General features: G+C 41.4%; 1 protein-coding gene across 6 annotated transcripts in view; it reads right to left on the minus strand.

The window, feature by feature from the left end:
- Positions 1-25833, minus strand: part of MGAT4A (alpha-1,3-mannosyl-glycoprotein 4-beta-N-acetylglucosaminyltransferase A) — a 108582-nt gene extending 82749 nt beyond the window's left edge. For 2 of the 6 annotated variants that reach the window (XR_008618813.1, XM_028497059.2), the window contains exons 1-3: positions 25755-25833; positions 21296-21624; positions 20558-20584 (exon numbers count right to left, since the gene is read on the minus strand). Coding sequence is in view for 5 of the 6 variants with exons in the window: in XM_028497059.2 (XP_028352860.1) it covers positions 20558-20584; positions 21296-21389 (121 nt within the window). In the remaining variant the exon portion in view is untranslated. Of the gene's footprint in view, positions 1-20557; positions 20585-21295; positions 21625-24718; positions 24771-25121; positions 25147-25754 lie in introns of those variants that run through there. The other 4 variants (XM_055088918.1, XM_028497060.2, XM_028497061.2 and 1 more) reach the window with 4 other exon arrangements.
- Positions 25834-26163: the final 330 nt, after the last annotated feature.

A 26163-nucleotide genomic window follows, 5' to 3' on the forward strand; every position in this document is an offset into this window, starting at 1 on the left:
TTATCTGTAGTGAGGTGGATGGACCTAGAGTCTGTCATACAGAGTGAAGTAAGTCAGAACGAGAAAAACAAATACTGTATGCTAACACATATATATAGATCTAAAAAAAAAAAAAAAAAAAAAAGGTCATGAAGAACCTAGGGGCAAGACAGGAATAAAGACACCGACCTATTAGAGAATGGACTTGAGGATATGGGGAGGAGGAAGGGTAAGCTGGGACAAAATGAGAGAGTGGCATGTACATATACACACTACCAAATGTAAAACAGATAGCTACTGGGAAGCAGCCGCATAGCACAGGTAGATCAGCTCGGTGCTCTGTGACCACCTAGAGGGGTAGGATAGGGAGGGCAGGAGGGAGGGAGACGCAAGAGGGAAGAGATATGGGGATATATGTATAATGTATAACTGATTCACTCTGTTATAAAGCAGAAACTAACACACCATTGTAAAGCAGTTACACTCCAATAAAGATGTTAAAAAACAAAACAAACAAACAAAAAAAAGAAGTAACCATTGGGGGAAAATGAGTGAAAGTTACATTGTATCTCTCTCTATTATCTTTGCAGCTTCCCGTAATTCCATAATTCTTTTAAATAGTTTTTAAAAAGCAAAACAAAAAAGAACTGATGATTTTTTAAACAAGCAAAACAAGAATCAATGAATGATCATTTCTAAAGACAAAAAGGAAACAGCATTTTCATCAAGTTAGTCATTTAACTGGAAGGACCTCATCACAATGAACCATAAGAACCTAGAACATCCTGTTTTGCTAAAAGGATGGGTAACACTATTCTTTTGTCTATGATGTATTTGTTCAACAGGATATACTGGATAGGTTCATAAGTAGACAAATGATAAAGGCTTGTGTGCATACAAAAGTGATTAGAAAGAGAGGATTCAGAAATGAAAAAACTTCATTGGATTGATCATTCTAAATTTAATAATGAAAATGTTTTTCAATCAAGGAGCAAAGAAGATGGCCATCCTCTCTTCAACAAAATTATGAACTACAAACGTTTTCAAAAGTTTTGTGTTTTGATGATAGAGGTGCAGAAGAACTAGAAGTAATGATGAACTAGAACCCATTAGACATGTGTTTGAAATCTGGAATTAGAATTTACAAGAAGGATGTGTCCCAGGTTCACGCACGACAGTTAGTGAACAGTTAGTTGTATTCAAAGGACGTTGCCCATTTCAGTTTATATACCTACCAAACCAGAAATACGAGGATAAAAATTTGGCTTTACTATGTTTAATTTCTTGTTAAAATTTACAACAGAGTTGTTTTTCACTGTCCCTTTATTCTTATTTCTGTATTATTTGTAAAATCACTTACAATAAAAATAAATAAAAGGTGTCCACTGGACCCAGACAGTAAACACTGATGTCTATTTTTCCTGATATAACGAGGGCTTTTAGACTGAGTTTAGGGAAACGACCACTTCCTTCCATCCACAATTCACCTCTTCCCACACTATCTAGAGAAAACCTCGATGGGTAGGGGTTCTAGTCTTCAGAATCATGCTGCATAAGACAGAAAGGACCAGTGAGCTCACCAAACATCTCATGATTCAGTCCACTCTAATAGTTCCTACAAGGTCATCTACACAGTTAAGCCAATGCGACATCTCCTTTATCTGGTGAGGTAAGGGGGATGGAGAGGATGGCCCTCCTCATAGAGACAGCAGAGGCTGCAGTTACTACAAAAAATACACACATCCTTGGGCCCTACCCATGCACCCTTCTGAATGTTGAAGCTGTTCATACACCCTGAAAATTGCATCACAAGGTAATTGCTTACCTTGGTGCTCATCTATCCTCTCTTGTTCACACACATGCTACTGTAAGCCCTCATTTTAAACACGCACCTGGATCCGAACTTAACTGTCCTCCATGCCATCTTGCATCCCCTCTATCCCCTGGACTATCACATAGCTTACTTTCTAAACTGGAAACCCTTAAATGGCTCCCTGCTTAACTCTCCAATGTTATCTCTTAATATTGCCCAGGATCATGTCTTGCTTCAACATTCCCATGCTGCTTGGAGTTCTCCAAACACACTAAGAAGTTTCATCCCTCATAGCTCAGGCAGTCTGCTTATCAGAGCCATCTTTCTCTTTCTTCATTTGATAAAATTCCATTCATCCTTCAAAATACTCTTTGGTTGTCTTCCCTTTGAAGCTCTCTCTGACGTCTGTCCTACTTTTAGCTCCTCTTTATCTTACACTTTATCTTAATTACACTCCCATTTTGCATCTACTGCACTGCACTACAATGACATACGTGTCTCCTTTTCCCTTCTAAAGTGTGAGTTCCATGATAGCAGGTGTGCCAGAAATTCCCGAGACCACACCCAGGTTCAGTGATTCACTGGAAGGACACAGGGGACTCAGTATACAGTTATCAGCAAAGGGAAAAGACACATGGGTTTAAGTCTGGAGGAAACCAGGCACAAACTTCCAAGTCTTCTCCCAGTGGAGCGGTCCAGGACACACCTAATTCCTCCAGCGATGAGTTATGACAACACACGCAAAGTGCTGTCACCAGAGAAGCTCCTTAGAGACTCAGTGCCCACGGATGTCACTGGGAGGTGGTCATGCAGGCAGCCTCTGCCTAGCACATACCAAAATTCCAGACCAAACAGCTTGTACACATAGTTTAAGCACAGTGAGCCACTTCTGTCATGGGAAAGTTTTAGGTCAGTGTTTACCAGCCAAGTTCCCAGAAGCCAGCCAAGGGTCAACCTTGCAAGCATACCTTTCTAATGATAAGCAATCTCAGATCTGTTGTTAACTCTTTTCTTTACAGCAGGAATCCTATTTAGGTATTTTCCTCTAACTGCCAATGCCTTGTAGAATGCCAGGTAATTAGTAGTGATGCCTTTGAATTAAGGCAAATCCTCTTAAATTAAAAAAAAAAAAACTCATAAGAAACTTATCAATGATGTGTACAAAATTTGTCACAGCATTATTTAAGATTAAGCTAAAGATGCTAATTATACAATGGAATATTATGGACCCACTAAAAATCAGGACATGGGAAACATCTGTGGTATATTAAGCAAAAATGTACATTATACAGCATGCACAATCTGTCAATTACGTTTTATTTATATTTAATACAGTAGTTCTCAAACTTTTTGGTCTCAGAACCCCTTCACAATTAAAGGACCCTAAAGATCTTTTGTTTATGTGAATTATAACCCATTACAGATTAACATAAAAAACACATTTTATCAAAAATAACTTTATTTTCTAAAACAAAAAATTTAATAGAGTGAAATTTGCTGGCTTAATGAAATGTCTGGCTTAATAATACTGCTGAATTCTCAAATCTGGTTCTGTTATTTCTTACAAGAGTGAAAAAGGGAAATAACCAAATAACATATCAGTATTATTATAGAAACAGTCTTAACTTTATGAACCTCCCGAAAGGGTCTCAGGAATCCTCACGGACCAAACTTTGAGAACCAGTAGTCCAGAAAAATGAAAGAAAATAACCAAAAATGTTAACATTGCTCTAACTGCTAGATGCCATTGATTAGCACTTTAAGATTTCCATGCATTTACATTTTATTAAGTAAGACTAATCTACTAATCTTTTTTTATGCTATTCTTTTCCACTACTGGTTAAAGGGTCCAGTGCACCTTTATCCATGTACTTCATTAAACAATGGAGTCTAGGGCTGGACAATTACTCATATACCTAAAATCTGACTGGCAGTATTTCTAAAGCAGCACAAAAAATTCAGTTAGCTAATGTTCTCAATTTCGTCTCCGCTAATATGTCAGCCATGAATAATATCCTTTCAGAGTTAAGAATACATCAAGCACAGATTCCAGACCCTCTCTGAGCAGAGCACATGTACTGCTTAAGAAGCTTTCCAACCTGGAAAAATTAGATTAGGAAACTGTTTTAGGAAATGGATGCTGGCCAATGAAGCTGAACATAAAATAATAGCATAGCAAGTCCAAGGGCCAAATCTACCAACTTCAATATATAAAACAGGAGAGGCTGCTGGCCAACTTGGCAGAAAATAGGTTTATACTGTAGCCCCTCTTTAGGTACTATATTAAAATTAGGCCTTTATTTATAAAACCTCAGATATTAAAGACTTTCTTCTTTTAGAAATTCAATATGGTAAAGACTTTGCTATGCTATGATTTTATGTGTATGTATTTAGAGCTTGAAGAATCCTAGGTGTAGTGGTTCTCAATGCTGGCTGAGTATCAGAATCACCTGAGGGAACATTTTAAAACTGCTCAGGGGGCTTCCCTGGTGGCGCAGCGGTTGCGCGTCCGCCTGCCGATGCAGGGGAACCGGGTTCGCGCCCCGGTCTGGGAGGATCCCACGTGCCGCGGAGCGGCTGGGCCCGTGAGCCATGGCCGCTGAGCCTGCGCGTCCGGAGCCTGTCCTCCGCAACGGGAGAGGCCACAGCAGAGGGAAGCCCGCATACCACAAAAAAAACAAAACAAACAAAAAAAAAAACTGCTCAGGGAACTTCTAACTACTGGCCTAAACGTTTGAGGAGGCCCACAAATCCTTTCCCTGAAAAGCAACTATAAAGCTGGACAAAAGAGGGGAAAAAAAAAAAAACCCACCATTTCAGTGCTCTGGAAATCAACCAAAGACATACAGCAAACTGAGAAGTGTTTATTCATGAAAACAGCTGCACTTCGGGTAAGAACAGGGTAGTCTGTGACTTTCTTGCCAGTAGCTGCCCTCTTGCCTCCCCAGCTCCACCATTTCAGACATTCAACAAGGCAGAGACAGGCCTCGACACCAGCAGATTCTCGGAGGGGGACTCATTTGATTTGGAGCACCGCTGGGCAAAGTGCAATCCAGAGGCAAACGCACAGGGAGGGCTGGCAGCTATGCGAGCCTGAGGATGCTGTTCTGTTTGGGGCGAGCGATGGACTTGGGCATTGCAGACTAGCCAGAGACTTAACAGGGAGTTCCAGAGACTCAGACAGCTACAGGGGCTTCAAAGGCTCTTCACATCTCCCAGGTTGACTGGGAGCTATGAGCAGGCACAGCAGAGACCAGAGAGGGCCCAGGCCACCCACAGATGCCTGGCCGACAGAACCCAAGCCCTCACAAAGAGGAACCGAACGAGGCCAGAGGAGAGGAAAGCCTCAAGCACGACTGCGCCACTGTCCACATGCATCACCAGCAGGGAAGGGAGCCTTACTGCTCCAAGGGCTTAACTACAACCTCTGACCAACCTGTGGCTGAGCACGATGCTGTGCAGACACAGGTGCAACCCCTCGAGGAAACCAGGCTTAAAAATAAAAACAAACCAAAAGTGTAGGGCATCAGTAGTCACACGCTGTGGGAGAGACAGACTCCAGAGATTCAGTCAAGTTCCTAAACAAATGAGCCAACAAAACCACCACCACACCTTCAAGGGTAAGAAGTAAGAATCTAGAGTTGCATCACTATACTATCTAAAATATATAGTAGTCAACAAAAATTTACAAGACATGCGAAGGAAAAAGAAAGCGTGACCCGTACTTCAGGGGAAAAAAATTTACAAGCAGTCAATGGCAACGTCTCTGAGCGTTCCCAATTGTTGGATTTAGGAGAGAGATGAAGATTTCAAAACAGCTACTATCAAAGAGCTAAATAAAACCACATTTGATGAATTAAAGGACACTGTGATGAAACTGATGCAATGAATATAAATTATAAATTTATAAATTATAAAACAAAATGGAAAGTCTAGAGCTGAACAGTAACTAAAATGAAAAATTCACGATAGGGGCTCAACAGCAGATTTCTGGTGGCAAAAGAAAGAATCAGTGAACTTGAAGTTAGAGGAGTAGAAATTATCCAATCTGAAGAACAGAAAGAAAAAAAGATTGAAGAAAACTGAACAGCGCCTTACAGTATAAGCCATCACCAACTACACCCAGAGGGAGAGGAGAGAGAAAATACGTGGAAAAAATCAATGGCTTTCCACAGACTAGGAATAGAGGGGAACTTCCTCAACTTGAGCAAGAACGTCTACAAAAAATCTACAGCTAACACTGCACTTAACGGTGAGACACTAGATGCCTTCCCACTAAGATCAGGAAAAAGGCAAAGATGTCTGCTCTCACCACTCCTATCAACATCATACTGAAATAAAACAGGAAAAGGAAGTTAAAATTACATATACAGATCGAGAAGAAAGAAAGGAAACTGTCTTTGTTTGCAGATGACAACTGTCTATGTAGAAGATCCCAAAGGTCAATAAAAAAACTCCTGGAACTAATAAGTGGTTACAGAGAGGTTTCAAGGTACAAGGTTAATATACAGAAACCAACTGCTTTCTTATATACCAGCAACAACTGGAACTTAAAATTGAGAACACAATACCATGTACATTAGCACTCCCCAAAATAAAATACCTAGGTATAAACCTAACAAAATATGTCCAAGATCTATATACAGAAAACTACAAAACTCTGCTGAAAGAAATCAAAGAAGATCTAAACAGGTATTTCATGATGTCAGTTCTCCCCAACTTAAACCATAAGGAAAAAAAAAAATCAATAAAGCCAAAAGTTAGTTCTTTTCAAAAATCCTCCCAAAGAAAAAAACCCAGGCTCAGATGGTAATGAATGCATGGCTGGTTCAACATCATAAATCGATTAATATACCATATTAATAGAATAAAGGATTAAAAAACATGATTTTCAATAGATGCATTAAAAAGCACTTGACAAAATCCAACTCGTTTATGATTTTAAAAGCTCTATAATTCACATCATATACTTAATGGGAACAAAGCAAGGATGTCCACTCAGGTCATTTTTATTTGATGTTACACTGGAGTTTCTAGCCAGTACAGTAAAGAAAAAGGAGGGGAGGCGGATGGGGAGGGGGAGGAAGGGAGGGAGAGGAGGAAAGGGAGAAAGAGAGGAAGATAAAATACATTTTAAAGGTTTCTAAAGGGGTAGAGGGAACAGGTATTATATCAAGAATACAGAACTGAATAGCCACACTGGCTGCTAGAAGACAGTGAAAGCATTTCTTAAAAATTCAGAAGAAACATAATTTTCAACTTAAAATTCTTTACCCAGCCATTAGTGAAGTGTGAAACTAGGATTTTTTTTTTTGAAGATTTTTTTTGAGGTGGACCATTTTTAAAGTCTTCATTGAATTTGTTATAATATTGCTTCTGTTTTATGTTTTGGCTTTTTGGTCACAAGGCATGTGGGATCTTAGCTCTCTGACCAGGGATCATACCCCTGCAGCCCCTGCACTGGAAGGCAAAGTTTTAACCACTGGACTGCCAGGGAAGTCCCAAAACTAGGATTTTAAAATATTCAAACATGTACCTATTCAGGAAGCTGCTGGAGAACACGCAAAGGAAAAAAGCCAAGAAAGAGAAAAACCTGGGATCTGGAAAACACTCCCAAGAGGGAGACAAAGGGAACTCCCGAGCTAATGGCAACAACAGACCCAGAAGACAGCTCTGCAGAGGCCTAGGGTGTAACCAGGCCAGATCGGAGAAGGACACAGAGCTTCAGGAAGGAAACAGCTGGGAAGAAAATAAAACTGATAAGTTATCTGGCGTATGAAAGCATTTGGAGAGAACTTCTAATAGACATATGGCATAGAGAACGAACCGGAATAAAACAGGCACGCAGAAAATTATACCAGAATGAGAACTGTTAATACCAGGGAAACAAAAAGTTGTACAATAAAGGAAAGATACAAGAACAATACTTGGCTCAAAAGTAAGATGTATTCACTCAATAACAATAATGTAAATATGGAGTCATGATTTAGCTAAAAATTGTGATGTAACTATTATATTGGAAGAATGAGAAGGAAACAGGAAATAAGAGCTAAATTTTCATCTACAAGAGGAAGTCCATAGATGATGTCTAAAAGTGAAAACAAAATCAAGGAAGAGTAGTATACATACACACATAAAATTTATAAATATGGAAATGCCAAAAAGAACAGCCAAAAGAACTGAATATAGCTCCTTTTGGGACCGGAGACTAGGAGAGTACAAAGAGATGAAGCTGGATGTTATTCTTTCAATATCACCTTTCAGTGTTATCAAAAAACTTTTTCTAACTATGAGCATATTTTACTTTAATAAAAATTTTTACTTAATTTAAAAGCACACAACACATAAACATATAGCAATAATACTGCTTTAATTGAAGCGCCTAGGAAACAGAACTCGAAGATCCACTCTGCTTCACAGGGGGACCAGAAGAAACAAACATGAAAAAGTCATGATGGTGGAACTCAGGGGGAACTGAGCGCATTGGGAAGAGGAGAGTAGAGAGGTACCAAGATGCCACGCCCTGGGAGACACTGCCAGGAGGCTGAGGGCACTTCTGTACTGAGTTCTGAGATCAGGTCATGAGTTGACACACTGGCAGGGAGGTGCCATGAGGGTCAAGGGGACAGCTAGAGATTGTTGGACTGCTGAGTCATTTAAGCCAGAACCTATGGAACAGATAAAGCTGTGGCAAAGAGGAGTAGGAGAGGAACATCCGCAAGAGTAAAGAAGGCCAACAATTTTCGGTTAATATTAAGTACTCGGATAGTGATAACTCAAAAGATGAAGATGAGCTAGATCCTGGAGACCCCTGAGATGTCAGGATGAGAAACTTAAAAATTGTACATAAAATCGGTCTGTCCTCACCTTACACAACCTCTCAGCGTCATTTCATACGACTGACAACTTTCCTCCATCGGCGAACACTTCCCTCAAGTGATTCTTCAGCATAACAATTCCCTATATTCCTCCTACTTCACGGCTTCTCCTCCTCCACTTGACCTCAGTGATGGAGTGTGACAGGGCTCAGCCCTCTAAGTTTTCTCGTCCATTCCCATGACTCTCAGTTTCCTCAATATGCCAACAACACGCACATTTCTACGTCTGGCCTGAGCACCTCGCATTTATCACAGAACTCACGACACCATCTCTACCATACTCCCGACACCCCCTTCCTCTCACTATGCTTCACCCACACTGATTCTTCCTTATGCTCTTTCAACATGTCTTTTGAAAGAGCTCACCCTTGACTTTTGTACTTCCTGTTTCTACTTCTGGCCCTACTTCTCTGGTTTCTTATCACTTAGGCCTCCATTCAACTGTCACCTCCTCCGAGAGGCCTTCTCTGACTACCTGTATCTAAACAGCCCTCATTCCCCCTTCTGTCACTGCCCATCGCATTAGCGTGTTTTACTGTCAATATTCATTAAATCATCTAGGCTGTTCAGTTGCTCAGCTATTACTGTGTAACTCCCCTCCCCACTGAAGATCTGGATAAATAGGCTCTATGGGGGCTTCCCTGGTGGCGCAGTGGTTGAGAGTCCGCCTGCCGATGCAGGGGACATGGGTCCGTGCCCCGGTCCGGGAGGATCCCACATGCCGCGGAGCAGCTGGGCCTGTGAGCCATGGCCGCTGAGCCTGCGCGTCCAGAGCCTGTGCTCCGCAAGGCGAGAGGCCACAACAGTGACAGGCCCATGACAGCAAGGATGCCACCTACCTTGTTGACCACTATACTGCCAGTGCCTCGTGGAACAGTTCCTTGTACATGCTCAATAAGCATAACGTGAATGAATAAATTAACTGAGCTGAAGAGAGAAAAAGGAGCAATCTGAAGAAAGCTACTTACAAACCAAAGAGCACCATGGCAATAAAGCACCAATATCCTATCACTGGGGTTAGTACATTTCCTTCAAGATAGAATTCATCACCAAGCAGTGTAAGCAGTTAAGACTCACGGGGTGGGGGTGGCGGCCTTGTTCAATTACTCCCCTAGAGTTTGCATATTAACTTCTGGCCAGTTTATCAAAAGAACACAAGAGGCATAGTCCACACGCAGGAAGGAACTTCCCTTAAGGAAGGTGACAGGGGGATGTCTGCAGTGTACTATTTCTACCTTATCTCTTAGTTTTCTGATAAGGAAACCCAAGTTCTCTTTACTCTTTCATCCAATCAGGTCAGAAAGGGCAATGCTTATTTCCCTTGAGAAGAGGGTTGATTAACCTTCTAGATCACAATCAACGCACTAAAAGGTAACTTCCTTTCATTACTGCTTCAGCAGAAGCTTGCCACCACCTGGGGAACGATTTCCCCCTCCTCCCTGTTTACACTTCCTTCTTAAGGAATTAACTGCAGCCCTGGGCTGGTTCCACCTGGTGTTTGATTAGTACCCCGGATCACACACTCTCAGGCACACAGGCTCTTAATGATTCTGGTCGCTGAGAGCTTCACTTCCCATCACGAGTAAATCAGTTTCCCTGTTCTGTCCTTAACATGGCCAGTCATTTTCTACCACTGTCCTTCCCTTCTTTAATAGGCTGACTACAAACTTACTTTTGCTTAGGGACAGTTCCAGATTACAACTGTTATCCCAGCCTAACTGTTACTAGTAACCATAATTGTTCTCTAGTGCCCCAGTCTGGACAATAAATTATATGATCACCTTAACTGTTGAGGAAATAAATGATGTCCATTAAAAATATTATCTATAGTCATACAACTGATACGTGACCCTGGAACAGTCTGACCTTAGTGAAAATCGACTAGCTATAAAATTTCTATGACTCAGAGCCCAGCACTAAGCGTACTCAAACACTAAAAATGAAGACTACAACGTGCACGTTGAAGGGACTGATAAAATTAATAGTACAGAGGTTCTGATACCGTGTCCTAAACATTATCTACCATGTATGCAGGGACAAAAGAGTAACGTTGATCATGCTGTGACCTGAACCCTAAAAGGCAAGCTGCTGAATGAACAAGAATGAAAATGTTATACAGCCAGGTTAGAAGAACTTGACCAATCTTGCTAAGAACAGAATGGTGTAAAAAGTGGCCATAGAGTGACAACTGAGAAAATGATGGAGTAGGGACCTCCAGGATGTGGAGGGACCTCAGAAACACTGAAATGATGTGATTAAAAAAAAAAAGACAAGGGACTTCCCTGGTGGCACAGTGTTTAAGAATCCGCCTGCCAATGCAGGGGACACGGGTTCGAGCCCTGGTCCGGGAAGATCCCACATGCTGCTGAGCAACTAAGCCTGTGCGCCACAGCTACTGAGCCTGCGCTCTAGAGCCCGCGAGCCACAACTACTGAGCCTGCGCTCTAGAGCCCGTGAGCCACAACTACTGAGCCTGCGTGCTGCAACTACTGAAGCCCGCACACCTAGAGCTCGTGCTCAACAACAAAGAGAAGCCACCGCAATGAGAAGCCCGCACACCACATCAAAAAGTGGCCTCCGCTCTCTGCAGCTAGAGAAAGCCTGTGTGCAGTAACAAAGACCCAAAGCAGCCAAAAATAAATAAATAAATAAATTTATTTTTAAAAAAAAGACAAGATGTTGTTATACATGTAGAATAATACTTGCATAGTACTGTTGTAACAGAGCACAATATGATTTATTTAAATGTTTTAAAACACAAAAAATGATATATACATGTACATACGTACATACCTACAATTTGTGGATACTTATATACATAAATCAATGTATAAAAAGTGGACTTAGAGGGCCTCCCTAGCGGCGCAGTGGTTGAGAGTCCGCCTGCCGATGCAGGGGATACAGGTTCGTGCCCTGGTCTGGGAAGATCCCACGTGCCGCGGAGCGGCTGGGCCCGTGAGCCATGGCCGCTGAGCCTGCGCGTCCGGAGCCTGTGCTCCGCAACGGGAGAGGCCACAACAGTGAGAGGCCCGCGTACCGCAAAAAAAAAAAAAAAAAAAAAAAAAAAAAGTGGACTTAGAAGAGCACACAGACATGATATGGTTTGCCTCAGTCAAGGCAGGGGGCAGAGATGAAAAATGAGTGAAAGATTTTAGGGAAATCTGCCATGTTTCATTTATTAAAAATGAAAAGACTGGAAGTAAATATGAAAATCTAGGGGGAACACTTCTATATTATTCATTATATTTTTCTGTATACTTTGAAATTTTAAAAAATGGGGTCAGGCAGGGTGGGGACATCAAGCTCTGTAATTTGCGGATCCACCTTTTCGTCCTTAGGGGAAAAAAAAAAACACAAAACAAAAAAACTGTTTGCCTACACGTTGCCTTCAAGCACTTCACCCAATCTTTAAAATTCCTCCATGATCATTAACAGTGAAATGAGAGGCAAAAAGAAAAACAAAAACCAAAAACCCAAACCCAAAACAAACAAAGCCAGAAAGCTTAAGTGACTTTTCCAAAATCCAAGCACAAGCCCTAAGAGAACCAAGATCTCTAGGATCTTATTTTTCCCCAATGATAATACTGCCATTATTCCTCAGGAAAAGAAAACTATCAACAGCATCTTAAGAGTTTAATAACCTCTACATTCACCTTGCCTTTCACTTCTAAAAAGGAATCAAGTCCAACTCTGCCAGAGCAAGGCTGGTCATGTGTAATCTCTGGAGTTCTTTCTGGACCTTCTCTACAACTTAATCCAAATATTTAAACACCTGTTAGAAGTCAAAAATTTCACACATTCCATGATACACCTGACCTTCATTATAACTCACTCACTGTAAATGGTTCCAAAGTAACTTAAGTTCCACACTGCAAACCTACATTTTCTAACTACCTATAAATTTTTTTGCCAGCTGCCTTAGGTTTACCTTAATCAACTCTGTCATAGACCAAAATATGGAAGTCAAGACTATGACATCTGGGGGCTTCCCTGGTGGCACAGTGGTTGCGAGTCCGCCTGCCGATGCAGGGGACACGGGTTCGTGCCCCGGTCCGGGAGGATCCCGCATGCCGCGGAGCGGCTGGGCCCGTGAGCCATGGCCGCTGGGCCTGCACTTCCGGAGCCTGTGCTCCGTGGCGGGAGGGGCCGCGACGGTGGGAGGCCTGTGTACTGCAAAAAAAAAAGACTATGACATCCTCCTCTGTGATTTACTCAATGTCAAGGTTCTTTCAGTTCACACACTGAAAATAGTCTGCTTTTTAGGTCCATAATAAAAGGAAACATACTAAATTTGATATAGTCATTGATTATGTGCTTTATTTTAATCAAAAGCCTCTAGATTTATGTGTCCTCCTCTGCATCAGAGCAATAAACCTAAACTCTGAAAGCTTAAGATTCTGTGTAATTATATCCGGGAAAAAGAAAAGGTTATATCCACCTTAAACTATGGCAACACGTTGCTAGAAAGACACTTTAACGGTTGTTACTCTGTGACAAAACAAAATCCCACCATCATCACTCAAGTCAACATACATTTCTTCCAGAAATATCAGCAACCAATAACATAGACACTTCAATTTAAAGAGAATTTTGCAACAGATTATTTGCATGACCTAAGTATCCTTTAACTAATGGCAGGGTGAACTGACTTTCTTATCTAAAAAGAATCAAACTGAACTGTATTCTTTTCTCTAAATTTCTTAAAAATGGAAACTTCATACTTAAAAAAATTGCAAAATAAATGAATAGGGCTAGAACATGATTAAATACTATCAAAGAAAATACTGTTTTAGAAAAAGTATCTGAAGAAGCCACATTTGGTGACCAACAAAACGGGACTTCCAGAAGCCCCTCTATGGAAACCCTGTTTTCTACTGCAGTGGGCAGTCTGCTTCAGATAGTCCAAGCCAGGGCATCAGACACACCTGGGCATCAGACACACCTGGGCTTAGACCCTGCACTCTATCTTTCTCCAGTCAGGTAACAGAGTGGGATGTGTCTTCAAACAGGGATTTAATACTCATCTATTTCCCTAGAGCTGTTGTGAGGATTGTATGAGACCATCAAATGGTATTCTTTACCATCCCCAAATACCAACCCTATGCTTATCTTCTTTGAAACTACAGGCGTATTTCTCCTGAAACAGCAGCAGTATACAGTAATAACAGAGGTCTAATCAGTCTTATTATCTCTCTGCAAAATTGTTTGCAAACTAATAGAACCTTACCACTGACTGAAAGTGAAATGGGGAAAAATGGGAACAGATAAAAGATTCGGAGGAATGCTGCAGTTACAAAAGAGACAACTTGAGCTAAATTCAAATTAGGAGAGGCACCAAAAAAAAAAACCTTTACAATACAAATCTTGAAGGTCAGGTTTTTAAACTTAACCTCCACTGACTTAATGAGAGAACAACATGGTACCAGGGAAAACTCTATCATGGCTGCAAGGCACCAGACATCCAGTTTAGGGATATTACATTTCCTGGAACATTTATCTCCTTTTTCCATAACTCATACACAGGATTTGTGAAGAAGTTTTAAAAAAAAAAATTTTTTTAGTACTTTGAAATAGCAATCAAGGTGCCAACAGAAGTTTCTCTACACTGAAGCCTGCCAGTACTAACAAAGAGGTAAATTCAAGTAACATCTGGCCATTTGCCACCATGTGAAGAAAGAGAGAAACCTGTAGGCAAACTTTTCCTATCCCACTTCACATTCTCCTTTAAGTAACAAGTCCCAGGCTGCCCAGTTGCCCAACAAAACTGCAATCATATTGGAATGCCTCTTTAGAGAGCTGGGGCTCATCAACACAGGACAAAGTCCTATTGATCAATAAAACCTCATAAAGAAAGGAAAGTAGGGTACAGCACCATGATGGGTTAAACTGGAAAAACCAACCAATGACCATTTCCTAAGAACAACAGCAACGCCTGTCCATCATGGAGTCTCACAGGCACCAAAATTTTGGTCTCTAATATAATTCCTACTGAAAGGAACTAGGACTCTTAAGGCATAACTAATTCCACATCTTCTGATGGGGGGAAAAATCAGGACGTGTCTGCAAGCATGGAAATAGAATTAAGAAAGCAAGGATGGGGGTTTCCCTGGTGGCACAGTGGTTGAGAATCTGCCTGCTAATGCAGGGGACACGGGTTCGAGCTCTGGTCTGGGAAGATCCCACATGCCGCGGAGCAACGAGGCCCGTGAGCCACAACTACTGAGCCTGCACGTCTGGAGCCTGTGCTCCGCGACGAGAGGCCGCGATAGTGTGAGGCCCGCGCACCGCGATGAAGAGTGGCCCCCGCTTGCCACAACTAGAGAAAGCCCTCACGCAGAAACGAAGACCCAACACAGCCCAAAATAAGTAAATTAATTAATAAATTAAAAAAAAAAAAAAAAAAAAGCAAGGATGCTTCCAAAGATGTCAGGGAGAGTTCTAAAGAGATAAAGACAACAGCCTTTTTAAAAGGACCTCCTGTAGACAAGTTGTGACAATGTGGACACTGGAAGAAAAAAAATTATATTAAGTGGATATAAATGTATTTTGGAAATACTACTAAAAAGAGAAAAATATTTGGAAAAAGGTTGGAATGCAAAAAAAAGAGGTAAAGTATATGGGTATTTTTTTGTTAATTTAAATAAGTAGAAGACTGTCAATATAATTGAGTGTTTGTTTCCTCTAATAAACATGTCTCCTTATAAAGTATAGATATCTGTGTATACCAAGAAATGGGGGGGTAGTTCTGTGCAAGCCCAAGAGTTTTCGAACAAAGTAAGAAGTATTACAAGAATGGGGGGAGAGGGCAATGATTAGAACAATGGTCTTACAAAGAAACTGAGTAAGAAAAGAATGATCTGTCCTAAAATGATCACAGTCCTTGACTAGATCCCTCATCTCAGAGGAAGAAAACTCTAGGTGGTCTTCTAATGAGACGATGCTAATAGAGCATGCTTAAGTTAATATCTCTACCAGGAGACTGTATGTATGTATACACTGAGATTGAGCAAATAATTAGTATATTGGGATACTAACAGCCATGTTTTTTACGGAGACAGGGAAATGTCTAGACTAGACTAGAATGAACACTATAGCACTGGATTAAAATCAGAGAGACCAGTATGAACTCATGGTGGGTTTTTTTTAATATATACAGATGGATATAGAAATAGGTAACAGATGTGGGTATAAACACACACACTTCCTTGCACTGTCCACTGAGAGGGACAAGAAGTGCTGATACCACACAGAAATTAGTCCATTAAGACTCCATTCTTCAAGGAGCTAAAGGCTCCTGTTACCTGTGAAGCTATCTGGTCCTGGACATTTGTTCTTTGGGAGTTCTTTTAAATTACTGATTTAATTTCATTACTGGTAATCAGTCTGCTCAGATTTTCTATTTCTTCCCGATTCAGTCTTGGAACACAGTATGTTTCTAGGAATTTATCCATTATTTCTAGGTTGTCCAATTTGTTGACGTACAAATTTTCATAGTAATCTCTTATATTTTGTATTTCTGCGGTATCAGCTGTAACTTCTCTTTCATTTTTCATTTCATTTATTTGGGCCCTCTCTTATTCTTGATGAGTCTGGCTAAAGGTTTAACAATTTTGTTTATCTTTTCAAAGGACCAGCTCTTAGTTTCATTGATCTTTTCCATTGCTCTTTTCATCTCTACTTCATTTATTTCCACTCTTATTATTTCCTTACTTGTACTAACTTTGGGCTTTGTTCCCCTTTTTCTAGTTCCTTTATGTGTAAGGTTAGATTGTTTGAGATTTTTATCATTTCCCAAGGTAAGCCTGTATTGCTATATACTTCCCTCTTAGAAGTGCCTTGGCTGTGTCCCATAAATCTTGGAATGCTGTGTTTCTATCTTCATTTGTCTCAAAGTACACTTTTATTTCCTCTTTTATTTCTTCAGTGACCCATTAAATATTTATAGCATGTTATTTAGACTCCACATATTTGGTTTTTTCCAGTTTTTATTTCTTGTAGTTGATTTCTAGTCTCATATGCAGTGGTCAGAAAAGATGCTTAATATGATTTCAATCTTCCTAAATTTACTGAGACTTCTTTTGTGGCCTAGCATGTGATCTATCCTGCAGAATATTACAAGCACACTTGAACAGAATGTGTATTCTGCTCTTTTGGGGTTGAAAGTCCTATATATATTTATTTAGTCCATCTCGTCTAATGTTCCATTTAATGCCAGTGTTTCCTTATTGATTCTCTGTCTGGATGATCTATCCATTGATGTAAGTGGAGTGTTAAAGTTCCCTACTATTGTATTACTGTCAATTTCTCCCTTTATGTCTGTTAATATTTGCTTTATGTATTTAGGTGCTCCTATGTTGGGTACATACATGTTTACAAGTGTTATATCTTCTTGTTGGACTGATCCCTTTATCATTATGCAATGTCCTTCTTTGCTCTAGTTACAGTCTTTGTTTTAAAGTTTAATTTAAGTATGCTTAAATAAAAAGCTGTCCCAGCTTTCTATTTCCATTTACATGGAATACCTTTTTCCATCCCCTCACTTTCAGCCTATGTGTGTCTTTAGATCTAAAGTGAGTCTCTTAACAGGCAGTGTATATATGAGTCTTGCCTTTCTGTCTATTCAGCCACCCTATGTCTTTTGATTGGAATGTTTAGTCCATTTACATTTAAAGAAATTACTGACAGGTATGTACTTACTGCCATTTTGTTAATTTTTTTCCCTGGTTATTTTTATTGGTCTTCTCTGTTCCTCTCTTCTTCTCTTGCTCTCTTCCCTTCTGATTTGACTACTTTCTTCAATATTATGTTTGTATTCCTTCCTCTGTTATTTTTAATGTCTATTATCAGGTTTTGGTTTGTAGTTACCATGAGGTTCTTCTATAACATATGTATATAGCTATCTATTTTAAGTTGATGGTCATTTAAGTTTGAGCACGTTCTAAAAGCACTACATTTTTATGCCACCCCCTCATTTTATGTTTTGGATGTCATCTTTAACATATTTTTATTTTGTGTATCCCTTAATTAATTTTTGTGTGTGTATATGTGTATTTATTCATTTTTATTTCTAGTTATATGATTTTACTAGTTTTGTCTTTTAACCTTCATACTAAGTATATAGGTGGTTGATCCAACTACCCTTACTGTATTTTTGCCTTAGAATATATAAAGAACTCTTACAACTTAACAGTTAAAAAATTCTTTTTAAATAGGCAAAGAACCTGAATAGACATTTTTTCCAAAGATGATATACAAATGGCTAATAACTACATAAAAAGATGCTAAACATTATTAGAAATACAAATAAAAAGCACAATGATATACTACTTCACTACTACTAGGATGAGTGGAATCAAAAAGCCAGATAACATGTGTCATCAAGAATGCAAAGAGGGCTTCCCTGGTGGCGCAGTGGTTGCGCGTCCGCCTGCCGATGCAGGGGAACCGGGTTCGCGCCCCGGTCTGGGAGGATCCCGCGTGCCGCGGAGCGGCTGGGCCCGTGAGCCGTGGCCGCTGGGCCTGCGCGTCCGGAGCCTGCGCTCCGCAACGGGTGAGGCCGCGGCAGAGGGAGGCCCGCATACCACAAAAAAAAAAAAAAAAAAAAAAAGAATGCAAAGAAATGGTAACCTTCATACCCTGTTGGAAGAAATGCGTAATGGTCCAGCTATTTTGGAAAACAGCCTGGCAGCTCCTCAGATGGTTAAATACAGAGTTACCACATGACCTGGCAAGTCCACACTCCTAGGTAAATAACCAAGAGAAAAGAAAACACATGTCCACACAGAAACATGTACATGAATGTTAGATGTCCCTAAGGACAGGCATCTAAGGTTGCTTGCTTGGTGTTGCCAAGTTTCTGCATTGTGCCTGACCAAAACAGGAAGTTCATTAGGAGAACCCTCCCCCCACTCCCGCCACACACACACAAGTAAGACATGTAATTACCCTTGTCCCACTCTTACACCTGCTTACAACTTTCCCAACCTGTGCTTTCCACACAGTTGGAATTCTGCCTAATTTTTATGTGCGAATCCTGTATACCCTGCAGGAACTTGTACCCTGGCCTGAACTCCAGCTTTCCTGGTTGGGTTCCTGACATCCTCCTCAACTTACGCCAATCCCATGGACCAGGTCATGTATTCTTCCAAGTAGTAAATGAAGACCTATAACAAATATGATAAGAACTGCACTGGGATTACCAGCTAAACCCTGGGACAGTCGTGGAATCCTACGTGCCAATCACAATGAGCATCTCATAATTCCAAAGCACGAATGCTCTACACCCTTGCAGAAGTTCATGGATGCACAGCAACCTCCTCCACCTGACATGCCTACTGTCCCCTATTCTGCCTGGTCTCTGCTCTTCTGGGCAGTAGACCAATAGCTAAGAGCATAATCTCTGAACCAGCTTTATTGAGTTTAAACTTCACTATTCCCCTTAATGTATGATCTGGACAAGTTTCTCTACCACTCTGCCTTGGTTTCCTCATGTACAGAAAGGGGGTAATAATACCTCCCGAGGTCATTACGAGGATTAAATGAGACAATATATAACATAGAATATGCTTATAACAGCACAACCACAGCACTCTGTTACTGCTTCTGTCTTAGTCTATCTGATGGTATCACATTTTTTTTACTTGCATCTTCCCCTACTGGTCCTTGAGCTTCCCAAAGGTGTGAAGTGTCTTCTTCCTTTTCATATTCACAGCATATAACACAGTGCTAGGCACAGGACAGGTACATGAAAGGGACCAATGAATGAATGAAAAATAAAAATTATGAGGCCAGAAACATCGGTGATTACAGAAACCATGCTTTCAATATAAAAAGCAGAGCACGTGGTTTATGAGTATACAAGAATTAAACATCTGAAATGAGGCTGGCTCTGGAAAATCCAGGCTGACTGCCAGAATGATCTAGAAAGAATCCAAATGCTCAGCAGTTAGAGTGGTTACATAAACGATGGCATTAAAGCACAGGGGATTTTACATAAGCACGACAGGAGACCTCTGTTGATACCTGAAAGAGTCTGGACAAAACACTAAGCAGAAAAAACAGAGCAGAAAAGTATGCACAGAAGGATTACAGACTGTTCAAAAAGTGATAATCAAAGAGAAGAGGCTTTTTGTGTGTATCTCTAATACTACATGGTGAAAGGATCTTTATATTTTTTGAAATTAATTTTGATTTTAAAGACAACTTAACACACAAAAAAATAATGCTTATAATAGCTTTACATATGAAACAAGATAAAAGGAATGGAGATTCCACAAGTTTTAATCCTTTAAATAAGACCCAGTAAAAAGGGTCAAGTTTCTGTTACTATAACTCTCTGAATAGATAAGTTTCCTGGTAAGAAAAAAATCCATATACTCTTCTTAGGGTCAATTCTCTTATTTCCTAAGTAGACTTTTAAGGCCAGTCATCTGTTCTATTCATGTCAGGGACAAGCAATAGTTTGATTAACTACTCAAAGTTCTTCTTAAGTCAGTCTTCTCCTTTTGGTACGATTAAAAAATGAAATCTAAAATGTATATATTTGTCTGCAGAGAAGAAGTCTTCAGCAAGTATTTCACTCATTTTCCCCAAACAGTTCCTTCCGAAATTAGAGTCCAACTCAGAGAAAAAGAGAAAAACAATACTATACTTGCTCAAAGCACAGAACACGTTTTCCCACTTATATCAACTTATTTCTTATATACACATATACTCACACAGATATATACATATCAATACACACACCAGAGAAAAATTAAGTCATGAACACATCTTTTCAGTTACTTTCATACAAGTCAATAAAATAATGCCAGCAACACCACCTTCCAATAACCAGGTGACAACTACTAGTCTACCTTGACTCTAACAAACCAAATACAATACTCACCTCCATTCTTCTTGCCATCAATATTCCCTAGATTAATATAAGGAAAGGAGACAGGTAAAAAGTAGGGGTAGGAATTTACTGTAAATATTTTCTCTTCAAAAAAAGCAAAGAAATGCATTAGCCCTGAATATACTTCCAATCGCTAAAAAGACAACCTTCCTTAGAAACACAGTTTGATAGTCTAAGCAAAATTAACTTTTAAACTTAAAATTTTCACATCACTATTTCTCCTCGCTTACTTCAAAATTACTTTTGCCTAAAGAGCAATCTGTCAACACATGCTGGTTAAATCATTAACTACACAGCACCAAATCATTCCTATAATCAGCATGTAAATTTCATGAAGGCGCCGACTGTCCTTTTGTTTTATACAACATCCGGTACAAGGAAGCTTATTAAACATTTATGATGTTTAATAATAAAAAATAAAATGCCAAAACAAAAGTCTTTATTACTCGACTTGGCTGCCATTTATAATATAAACCACTGATGAGCATGTTTCTCCAAGTGCAATTACAAGAAATCAAAAACAAAACAAACCCCATTCAAATGAGAAATTCTGTCTCCTCCGTCCAAGAATACTGCTTCATTTTTGTGTCAGAAAGAAACTGGAAGGCCGCCAGCAGATAGCATGCAACATGCAGATTATAGGGGCATTTAACTCAAGCATCTACGCACCATTGACAAAGCAAAAAACCTACTACATGCCATGCATATTTTTGGAGATGTTTTCCTTACCTTTCCCATTTTGCCACGTAGTATACCAAGATAAAGTAAGGAACGAAGTGATAAATGCTAAAACAGTGGCTACAGTTCCATTTCGGAGCCTCATCTCATTTCACCATCACACTGGTTCATACGTTTATGATGATAACCAAGACTTTTTTCTTTTTATCCTGAAGTCAGGTGAATCCAGTACTCCTGGCTCTGGGCCAATCAAAACAATCAACAGGAGAGGTTCATTTCAGATGCTTGGCAGAAGCAGCCTGGCAGCCACACCATCCACAATTACCATTCAGGACTGTCTGCACGGTCTTCATAGGTGGATGTTGCAGGCTTCTTTCTTCCTATTCAGGGGGAAAAGAGAAAGAAAAACTTGCTCAGTGATGCAAAATATTAGTTTCATTTATCAGTTACTGTTTTAAACAGATTTTTGGCTGGGCTAAACTGTATCTGTAAAGATTACCCCCATATCCAAATGACATTTAATACACTAGAATGATATGGTTCTTCTCCAGGGAATAAAGCTTCCAACTATACTCCCTCCTCATTGGTTTGGTTTTGCCTGTGGAAACAGAGTTATGGTTACTTATTTAAAGGGGGAAGTGGTGGGGCTCATTGAATAATAAGTCACAGATTCCAAGCTGAGAACTCTAATCATCACACAATGGTTCCTGAGTAACATAATCTTCACTCTCTGCAATCCTCCTGTTGCACAATAATAGTTAATGTTTTAAATTTTTTAAAGAAAACTGACAGACTACAACCTATGAGGGTCAAAAGCCCTAGGTCCTAGATCCAGCTCCATCACTGCTTGCGTGACTTCAGGCATGTCACTTATCTTGGCTTTGCGGTTCATCCATAAAATGAGAAAACTGCCTGTCCTGGATCCTCCTGTTCTCATAAATAATAAAAAGGTTACAGTTATGATTGCTATTGATCATCATCGTAAAATAAATGTCGTTTTTCCAACGATTAACCTACTCCCCGGGTGTAAACTGGGACTATTTCAGCATTTAGAAAATGCGGCAATCCAACCAGGATACCGTAGGACCCAGGACTAATCACTTAGCATTGCTTTAACTCAGAAAGTCTGGAAATCACCTCCCATCTAGCAAAGCTGTTCAGAAAACAGAATGAAATCATGTCCTGAGAAGTACTTAAGCATAGTCACCTAGCACCTAATAGGTTCTCAATAAATGTTAACTATATTAAAAAATAAAACCAAATGAAAAACCTGCAGCCGGTCACTGGTTCAGGTGGCTCTGCGCACAGCCGGTCTCATTCCCTCAGGGCATATCAGTCACGACAAGATGTGCATTGATTCCTGGTGGCCACAGGGGCACCACGAGATGCACTTGGCCATCCACTAAGTGACACTCCAGTGGGGTGAGTTAATGCACCTCCAAAAAGGCCTGGGAAGCCCAAAAGACAATTCCCTATGGCGAAGAGGGCAGCTGATTAACGCGGCCATTTGTAGGCAATTCAGAAACTACCATCTCAGCTGGTTTGTAAAAGTGATGCTGCTAGAAACCTCCACTAGTGAAAAAAGATATCACTAGGGCACAGGATTAACAGTAAGAATGATAGACACTACAATTCATTGAGGGTTTCCTATGTGTCCCTCACATGTTCTAAATCTTCAATCTTCAACTCCCGTGAGGCAGGCATTGCTGACCCTATTTTACACACAAAAAAATGAACCCAGAGACAGAACCCTAATTTGCATGACTCCAAAGTCCAAGTCCTCATCGCCCACCCTTTGCCTCTCAAACTAGGCCACCTGCACCGGGGCCCCTAGAAGCGCCAGGGATATTCCAAGTCTCAGGTTACACTAGAGAATCATCCCGGGGTGTTACATTTATCCAACAGATTAAGTGTGAATTTAAAAAAATAATTATACTCTACAACCAGTATGGATCTATTATGGAATAAACTGCAAAATTCACAGGAAATTTCAAAGTTTCAACTTAAAACGTGACACAAATTTCTCACTTCCTGAACCCTGGGCTAGGCCCTCCCCTGCCACACTCACACCCAGGCAGCCTGTTAATCCTCCTTGGCCAGCAGCTCTGTGGTATAATATTCTAGAAGCACCGAACTCTCCTCCCCTTAGTCTCCACAAACAAAGAACTCCAAAGATATTCTCACGTTCAAGTTATGATAATTTTCTAAAACCAAACTTATTCACCTTCTAACATATCCATGTCAACAGTCTTCATGGTGAAATCCTAGAATTTCAACTCATTTCCATAAAGTGCCTAATATATTGTCTTATATCAATAAGCACTCGATAATGAATTCTGATTATAAAAAGAGAAGGGATAACTCAGTGAATTATGTAACTTGGAATTTTAATCCTGTTGTGGCATCATATAAAAATTCATATAACTTTCTGTTGCTATATCCTTAGCCCTACCTTACTTCAAGAAGGATTCTGTCCTGGTAAAAGAACTAAAAGTACACAGGTTATTAGAGTAGACATTCAGTCAATAATCATGGGGAAGCAGAGAAGCAGAGAATCAGAAAATAAAGGATAGTTTGAAACATAGTTTTATTAAATACAAATAAATCCCATAAAATTCAGTATAAATGGGTAGAGAGACAAGTAAAAGTGAAAGAATGCTATAATCAAAGTAGGCTATATAGTATTGGTAACCGGAAAAACATAAGGAATATTAAATATTGGATCCAGGAAGTAATTAATCTCTGGTTTGAAGAAAATACTTATAATGAACTCTGCCAACAAATAAGACCTGAAATTCTGCAAGAGAAATACAAGAGCATTTTACTCAGGAAGAATGTCATCATACATTTTTAATTAGGGTTTCCACACTAATGAAGTTTAACTGCACAGAACAAGAGTAAAACCAATGACCCCCATGCTCTCAAAACAGGAGAGGTGAGGCTGGACAGCCAAGAGCCCTTTGGATTGACTGACTACCTAAAGCAAGAGAAGAAGTAACCCATATTTTTCATCACTGTCCACATTTGTAAAAATTTCAGTCTAACACCTTGACACTCTCTGTGACTATCACTTAACACATATGAATTCTTAACAACAAAAAAGGCAGTGGCTAAAGTTACTGGTCATCTTCTCCATCCTGACAAAGCTGTATGGAACTTTCAACTCTAGATCTCACACTGAAAAATCTGTTTTATTAACAGTCTTTTAAGGGCTGCAGTCCTTTACATTATTATTAGATACATAACCTTTGTTGGATTTTAAAGTGTTCTCTGAAATAGTCAATATGTTCTATGGCCGAAAACACTTAACATATGGCTTAATTACCATCCCACAGACAGGAGAGATGCCTGAAGGAAAGGCACCATCATGAAATCCGTGATGTAAGCCCTACAACTTTATACACCGCAATTATGTTAAAATTCACTGGTTATACGTTTATAAAAGGATTTCTATTTTTCGTCAATACAGCTTACATAATTTCATCCTGTGCGTTTTCAGATTTACACGTGGGGGCTAAAGAAACCTTTGTTAGGATAACCTGTTAATGGAACTTTTTTTTTAAAACATTCAGAAAAAGAAACATAAACCACTAAACGCATATTATTCACTTCTAAATTTAGGTTCTAAATTCGAACGAACGACGTTGTCATTCTATTTTATCAGAAGTCGTCCGACAGCAAAAGCACAACACCAAAATATATGGAAAGCACTGAAAACATGCGCTGCGCCTGCTTATATTTCGCAATTCGGATTGTAAGCAATGAACGGGCTCCAGAGAAACACACGCTGCGAGAAATAAAAAGCGGGCGCGCGAGTGGTCTGCCAGCTCATAAAACACGCCTTCGCGCTGTCACCGGGTACACTCAGTGGAATCACCTGGCCCCAACCCGAGGGTCCCACTTGCAGCTTCCTCGTTAAGGGGGAACTGAGGCCTGGGGATGGGTGTGCGCTTGCACAGAGGACCGGCGGGTCTTGACTTTGTAGGAAGATTCGCCAGGACTGTGCACGCCTCGCCGACCCGGCAGCAGCCCCAGCCCCTGCGCCCGGGCCGCCTCGACCCCGCCGCACCTGCCCCGCAGCCCCGGGACGCCGCCGACTCCGGGACAGGCGTGCGCCCTGGGGCAGCAGGTCCTGCGGGCAACTCTCTCTCCCCCTCTGCATCCCCAAACCCCCACTTTCCTCCACTTTGCCCCAAAGTCGACAAGCCCCGCCGCGCCTAGGAGCGCCGAGAAAGCACCAGGCGCCCGGCCGGCCACCCCGAGAGCGCGCAGCACCCCGGGGCTGCGGCGGCGGCGGAGCGGGGCTGACGGCGAACCGAGGGCGGCCCAGCCGCGCCCCGCCCCGAGGCCCGGCTCGCCCGCGCCCAGAGCCGGCCCCGCAGCAGCCGGAGGCGCACGAGCTCCAGGCCGGGCCGCGGCGCAGGCTGCTCCGTTACCAGCAGGTGGATCTCCCGCGACCCGGGGCCGCCCCTCAACCCCGCGCCCTCCGCGCAGCCGCCCTGCGCACCACCTCGAAGCTGCCGGCGCGCCGCCGTCGCCGTCGCCGTCGCCGCCGCCGCGAGCCCCTCACCCGCCGCCGGCGCTGCCAGTCCTGCCGCGGCCGCCGCGGAGGTTGCTGTGGCCGCCGCCGCTGCTGCCGGGCGCCCCGCCTCCCCGCCTGGCTCCGCCCCGCCGCTGGAGCACTGCTGCCCCCGCTCCCGGCCCCGCCCGCGACCCCGCCAGCCATTGGCCGCCGGTGCTGCGCGCCGTCCACCGGGCGCCCCCGCGCGGCCGAGCCGCCCGCCAGAGGCCCGCCTAGCTGTCATTTAGGGGCGCCGTCTCGCAGCCTGTATCATTCTCGTGAGATCTCCCCCGCTTCATTTACCGTCACCGCGGGGTCTGGAGTGGCGTCTGGGTCTCCGGTCTCGGCCTCTGAGCGC

The sequence above is a fragment of the Physeter macrocephalus genome, chromosome 12 (assembly GCF_002837175.3).
Source record: "Physeter macrocephalus isolate SW-GA chromosome 12, ASM283717v5, whole genome shotgun sequence".
Taxonomy (NCBI): domain Eukaryota; kingdom Metazoa; phylum Chordata; class Mammalia; order Artiodactyla; family Physeteridae; genus Physeter; species Physeter macrocephalus.